This window comes from Tupaia chinensis, unplaced genomic scaffold (genome assembly GCF_000334495.1).
Source record: "Tupaia chinensis unplaced genomic scaffold, TupChi_1.0 Scaffold143624_1, whole genome shotgun sequence".
Taxonomy (NCBI): domain Eukaryota; kingdom Metazoa; phylum Chordata; class Mammalia; order Scandentia; family Tupaiidae; genus Tupaia; species Tupaia belangeri.
The window spans coordinates 468,693-475,071 of record NW_006203472.1 but is presented as its reverse complement, the minus strand read 5'-3'; the positions used below and the strand labels follow the sequence as shown (position 1 = coordinate 475,071).

The window sequence follows — 6,379 nt, the reverse complement described above, 5'->3', positions numbered from 1 at the left end:
CCCCCGCCAGCCTGTATGGGCGCGCGGGCGCCGGGGACGGCGGGGACGGCGGGGGCGGCGGCGCCTTCTTCGGCCTGCACGCGAACCCCGGCCCCAAGGCGGCCCAGACGCGCTACACGTCGCCCAAGGGCAACAAGTACGTGGTCTTCTACCTGGACCTCTCCTTCATCTTCCTCCTAGAGCTGAAGCGCTGCAGCATGGCGCGCGGCTGCCTCCAGGGCGTCAAGTATCTCATGTTCGCCTTCAACCTGCTCTTCTGGGTGAGTGCGGGGCGGGGCCGGGGGCGGCACAGGACAACTGAGAGGTCTGGCAGGCCGGAGGACCCAGGGCCGCTGCTGTAGCAGGGATGGGCCTGGGGACACCTGGAGGGTAAACGTGGTCGGGAGGACCCTGGACGCACCTGAGGTTGGTGTTCTGGCGATCACCGAGTCTGGGGAGCAGAGCGGTCGTTGCTCCAGCCGGGCGTCTGGGTCATTGCTCTGGCTGGGAGCCAAGTCTGGACGGGGCCGGTGGGGAGGTGTCTGTCGGCCACCGGGGGGGGCCTCCCAGCCTCTGCACCCCATCTGCACCTTCTCTGTCCTTTCGCTGAGGCGGGAAGTGTGGCGCAGGTGCACCCTCCCGACAGGGGTCCAGCTCTGAGGCCCTTGGAGGTCTGGGTTTGAGTGTGAGTCTTGGTGGTGGCGGCGGGCGAGGAGGGCTCCTGTCACCAAGCCTCCCCTCCCGGAGACGCGCCCCCACCCAGCCCTACCGAGCAGTGGACCAGGGGGCCTCAGCCGCGCTGTCCGAGCGAGGGGAAGGTTGTGAGCACCCACCCGGGGCTCTGGTGGTGTCCAGGGAGGGTGCCTGGGGTTGGCCAAGGCCCTGGGCCTTGGTGGCTCCTGGTCTCCCTGCTGCCCCACTTCCTTCAGGTCTGCCACAGTGAGTTCAGTTTGCTGAGTGGAGAGCGGGGTCCACGTGGGGCTCCGGTGCTGCGTGGAGCGGGGCTGAGGGCAGCCCCTCCAGCGCACATGGGAGGACTGAGTTTTTACCTGTGGGAGTAGGGAGCAGGCTGGGCTAGGGCTCTGCAGGTCTCACGGCTGGCCAGGTTGGAGCAGTTCTTGCCAGGCCTGGACCCGGTTCTGTCCCTGGAACCTGTGAGAAGAAGGCTGGCAGTGGGGGTCACCCCGATTACCTGGGCCAGCCCTGAGGCCTCACTGGCTGGTCAGGGGGGACTTGGTGGGAAAAGGCTGCCAAGCCCTTCCACAGCCCTGGCCTGGGCCCCGACTTCAGGACGGGGTGCTCATCTGCTGGAGCGCAGTGACGGCCAGGGCCCAGAACCCTGGCTCACCGTCCCGCGCCTCTCTCCCCTCCCAGTCCCTGCCCTTTCTCTTTCCTTGGGGCAGGGGCTAGGCGAAGGTCACTGGGAGGGGTGGCCAGACCCGGCCGCCTGTGCGGTGTGACCCGAGGAGGCACCTGCCTTGGATACCCCCTCCAGAAAGGTTCCCCCCAGGGGTTTGTTCTTCACTGGGGTTCCTTGTCGGGGTGAGGGCCCGGGCTGAGGGTTACCCTGGAGGCCCAGGAGGCGGGCAGCAGAGGCGGTACAGGCTGGAGCTGCAGCGGGGCCCTCAGAGAGGTGGGTGCCTGTACGTGGGGCAGTGGGTTGGTCAGCTGCCCAGGCCCCAGGTGTGGCTGCCGGGGGCTGTGTGACCAGAGCTGACAGTCGTAGGTGTCGCTGTGATGGTGGCAGAGTGACTGGGGGGCAGGGGATGCGACTGGTCCTGGGAGGTGGGCTGCTCCCCTCATCTGACCTGGACACCGGTCTGCTCTGAGCGGCCTGCCCCCACCGGCCCCCAGTAGTTCCCCACTCCCCTCCCAGCTGCAGGGCGCTGTGCCCCACTGGGCCTGCGGCGGGCGATGTTCGTCTCAGCCCGGAAGAGAGCTCCTTAGGAGCCCCCAAGGGCCGCCCAGACCAGCTCTCCTTTATTAGCCAGTTACACCCCGTCCAGCAAACTGGCACCCCTGCCGCAGGCCTCCGGCTCCAGCCTCGGCCCCTCCCACCCTGCCTGGTGCCCAGTGGGGTCTGAGAGCCGGGAGCCAGACGAGGGGTCGGTGGGAAGCCCACCCTCCCCTTGTCCCTGAGCCCCTCCTGCTAGTGAGAGGGGCTGTGGTGGGAGGAGCAGGGGCTGAGCAACCCTCCACGGCTCCTTTACTGTCTGGTACCAGCGCCCCAGGAAAGGGTCTTGCCCCTCTTCCATTTCCCACCCGCCCTGGGAGACCGAAGAGCAGAACTCCCGGAGTGTTATCGCCTCCAGCTGCCCCGGAGGCGGGGCGGGCCCCTGTGGGCCGGACTGCCCGCCTGTCTGCCTGGGCCCGCCCCACTCTGTTCCACGCACTGGCCAGCTCGGGCCCCAGCGATGCATGGCCAGAGCTGCCTGCCAGGCAGTGGTTGGGGCTGGGGGGTGGGAGTTGTGTCCTGGGTGTGGGTCTAGAGTGGGTGGGTGCCTGGGGCCCAGGGAATGGGCAGGCTGGAGTGGAGGCTGTCAGCAGGTGTAAGTGCAGCCCCAGATGGTCAGGCTGGGAGTGGGGGCCCGCGGCAGGCCAGGATGCAGTGCCCTCTCTGCGGCTTTGCTGCTCACTGGCCTGGCTGGGTTCCTCTCGTCTTTGCTTTCCTGTCCCCCCCTTAGCCTGGCACCCCTTCTCCTGCCTTTATCCCAGGGCTCATCTCAAAGCCCTCCGTCCTCCCAAAGATAGCCCCCCTCCCAGGCCCCCAGAAGGGGGGATTTCTTGAGGTCTATTCCTGGGCTGAGGCCTTACGCCCCCACCCCTCCTCTCCCCTCTCCCCTCTCCCCACCATAGGACCGGGCCCCTGACTCTGGGTGTGCGTGGCTGAGACCAAGTCCCTGACTGGGCCTGGGAAGCTTCAGGGTCCTGCTCGAGGGAGTCGGAGAAGGGAGTGGGGAAGGGAGGGGAAGGTTCTGGAAACTTAGCTGGCCTTCGCTTATGTTCTGCATTTGATGTCGTCTCTCTGGGGCTTCCTCCGTGGGCCCCAGCCTTGGCACCTAGTGGAGCGGAGTCCTGGAGGGGCTGGGACAGGTGGGCGTGTCTGTCACCTGTTGTGGGGTTAATGTGTCCTGGTGGGGGGTAACAGACATGCAGGCTGGAAGGTGCTCCCGTCCAGAGCCCCAGGACGCGCTCGAGGACAAGCCGGCCCTTGCTGGGCAGTGAGGGCCCCACTGGGCACAGCCTTCCTGAAAGGTACACATGGGCTGCTGGCAGAAAGGGCCAGGGTACCTGTGATGTGCAGGGTGTCTCCTGCAGCCCGTCCTCATGGCAGAGGGCAGGGCCTGTGGGCAAGGCGGGCAGGGTGCAGGTGGTGCTGAGCATGGGGCCAGGGCAGTGAGCGAGTGGAAGCCGGGCAGCCCCCCGGGCCCCGCGTTCAGGCCTCTGCAGCAGCGTCAGCTCAGTCTCTGCCAGCAAAGCTTTTCCCCTAATGGAAGCTGCCGAGGTCCCTGGGGTGGACAGGAGCAGTCGGAGCCTCGCTCTTCCTGACCCTCCCCAGCTCTGGACTCAGGGGGCTGCACCCCAAGGGGTAGTCCTGGTGAGGGGGCAACAGGGGTGGAGGCGGGCTGAGCTCCTAAGCAAGGCAGTATTTCTGTGGCTTCTTGTGGCCACATGCCAGCCACGCGAGGGCCGTCCACCTGCCCTCCTGGGCCTCAGCCACAGCCTCGCTCCTTCCAGACCGGACTTGGCCAGGCTGAGAGCCCCTGTCGATGCTGTGTGCCTCCCCCACCCTGACCTCAGTGGAAGGGGCCACACTACCCTGTAGTGTGGTCAGGGGTGGGGTTGGACCCAGGGCCAGTTCTGCCCCCTGAGGCCTCCATTTCTCCCTCTGTATCGCACGAGACTGCAGAGCAAGCCACATGATGTACAGGCGAGCGCAGCACACTGGCCTGCCCGAAGGTGAACAGACATGGGGGCTCCTTAACCTCTCGCCCCAGGTAGTCTGCTCGCCCCCAGGTAACCCTAACCCAGGTGGGCTTCTGGGTGGAGGAGGGCCCTGCCCCGTCTGCACAGTCAGCCCTGGCACAGGTGAGCTCCACAGCCTCGCTGCCTGCCCTCTGTCTTGGGCCTTGTCCCGAGTAGTGAATCTCCGGGAGAGGTGTGGGCTGGGCCTTTGGCTTTTTGTCCCCTTCGCTGAGCTGGGGCGACGTCCAGCAGACACTTGGGCAGCCTGTCGCTGGCCTCCGGACAGGGCGCCTTGAGGTTTGGTGGAAGAGGGGACCCCCGCAGGTGGCAGGGAGCTCCATGTCCAGCCCTCGGGGCCGATCCATTTCTGGACAGAAGGCCGCCGCCAGTCAGGTCTGTCCCTGGGAAGTGGGTGTTGTGGCTCTCTGGACGGTCTGGCCATGAGGGGACCTGCCGGCCGTGGGCCCCTGGTTGCGTCCTCGGTGGCCTGCCTGACTCGTCTGTCCCAGCTCCACTGGGCCCGTACAAGCTGGCTTTGCAGGTCCCCAGGGTCTGGCCTGATGGCGGGGCAGGTGTGCCATGCCGCCAGGAGAGGGTGGTGGTGACAGCCAGAACCCTCCCGGAACACAGGTGAAGAAGGCTGTCTGGACAGAGATTGGTCTTGGCGGGTGAGGGCTGCCGGGGGTGGGGGTGGGAGGCAGCATGGTGGGCCTGGGGGCTCAGGGTGCCCCCTGGTGTGAGGCCCTGGTCCTGTCTGTGTCTCCAGTTGGCAGTGGCCACTTCCTCTCTACTCCCAAGCATCCCTGCCACTCCCCTGCCCTGCCGTGCTCACAGTCCCTCTTCTGAACAGCCCCTTCTTTAGCAAACTCCTACTCACCCTGCAAGACCCTGTTCTGGCGTCCCTGGAGGGGTGAACCTCCCTTCACTGCCCACCGGCCTCAGGCTGGGTGCTTGTCAGTGGGGGTAGGTCTCCTTGTTCCTGACTGTAGGGGACCTGGGGGATTTCTGGGTGTGGGGACGAGTGGCCGAGGATGCAGGTGAGATGGGTGACTGTGGGGTGACCACTGGCTGTCCCCGCATACTGCTGACGTCAGGGAGGTGGGTTATGGTCCGCTTGAGGTGGGCACATTCACCATACCTGGTAGCCCAATCCCAGCCAAGGTGGGGAAGTGTCCACCAGTCCAGAAGGTCCCCAGGCTGCCGGCGTGGGCTTCCCTGCCAGACAGGAAAGCAGCTTCCCCTGCGGGGACCCGGCCCTCCACCGCCTCCCAAGGACAGGCCAGCTGGCTGGCCATCTGTCACCCCAAGCCATGTGGCCAACGGGCAATGCGCCAGCTGGCACCGCCCCCCTTGGACCTGAAGGGGGGTATATTTGATGGATGCCAGGCACTGTGTGGTCCCCACTTACCTGGCTGAGGCCAGCCCCCAAATCCGTAGGTGGGAGACAAACCACAGAGGAGGGTGAGGTGGATGGTGCCTGGGCCGCATGACTGCACACCGGCTGCGCGGGGTGACGCGGGGTGACGTCCCGCTGAGCCTCTGGAGCTGTCAGGGCTTGAGTTTTCAGAAGAGGCTTGGCTGGTGGTCAGGGGAGCCGGGGGGCTGTGCCTGGGCCCAGCGTGCAGGACGGACATCGGCTAACGGTGGCCTTCTGTAGGCGCTGGGGACAGGTGATGGGCAGTGGGTGGAGGGTGGCGGCGACCCCCACGGCCCTCTCTGGCTGTCGTGGGGGCGGTGTCTGCTTCCCACCTGTACTTCTGCCTTGCCTGAGTGGCAGGGGGGGCGCGCATGACAGTGGCTGGTGTTGGGGAGGTGGCCTGTGTCACTGGGGCAGGACCTCGGCCGAGCTGGGGTGGGCCCGGCCCCTCCGGCTGCAGCCGCCCTGCTGCATTTAACCCGGCGCCAGCGCTCCCGCCCCCCGCCCCCCGACTTGCTGCTTCTCTTGCCTTTGATGCTCCTACGTGAGTCTAATGGGGCCCATTTTCCTCCTGCACTTTGAGGCTGTAATTTTCCTGCCAAAATGTTTTAAAAGCTGCATACTCAGAAACATTTTCAAAATTACAGGTACTTCTTAGCCACGTGCATGCATTTGGTAGTGCACGCGTGTGTCTGATGTTGCAGGGCCCCCAAGGGTTGTACGTAGCACGTGCGACAGCATGGGGAGGTGTCTGTGTCTCGGGGTGGGCGACAGCGCCCGTCCGGCTGGAGGTGAGGCTGCTGCGTGGAGTGTGAAGGACAGAAGTTCCCACTGGGGCTGGGGGTGGGGCTGGGAGTGAGGCTTCCTTCCTGCCAGGCCTGTCTCAGGGATCCACTTCCTACTGCTCTTCCGGAAAGGCCTCCCCGTAGCGTGGCGCCAGGCACCGCGCACGGCGTCCTCCTCGCGCCCTTCCAGGCGTCCCCATGGGGCGAGGGGAGCTCGGAACGGCTCGTTTTC

The 6,379-nt window shown here is 66.1% G+C and overlaps 1 protein-coding gene across 6 annotated transcripts in view; it reads left to right on the top strand.

Annotated features, from left to right (window-relative positions):
- TSPAN4 (tetraspanin 4) overlaps positions 1 to 6,379 on the top strand; it is a 24,212-nt gene that overhangs the window by 9,743 nt on the left and 8,090 nt on the right. For 4 of the 6 annotated variants that reach the window (XM_006164409.3, XM_006164412.3, XM_006164410.2 and 1 more), the window contains exon 2: positions 181 to 260. The exons of the other annotated variants lie outside the window; for them this stretch is intronic. In XM_006164409.3, the coding sequence (XP_006164471.1) occupies positions 181 to 260 (80 nt within the window). The remainder of the gene's footprint in view (positions 1 to 180; positions 261 to 6,379) is intronic. 6 annotated transcript variants of the gene reach the window in all.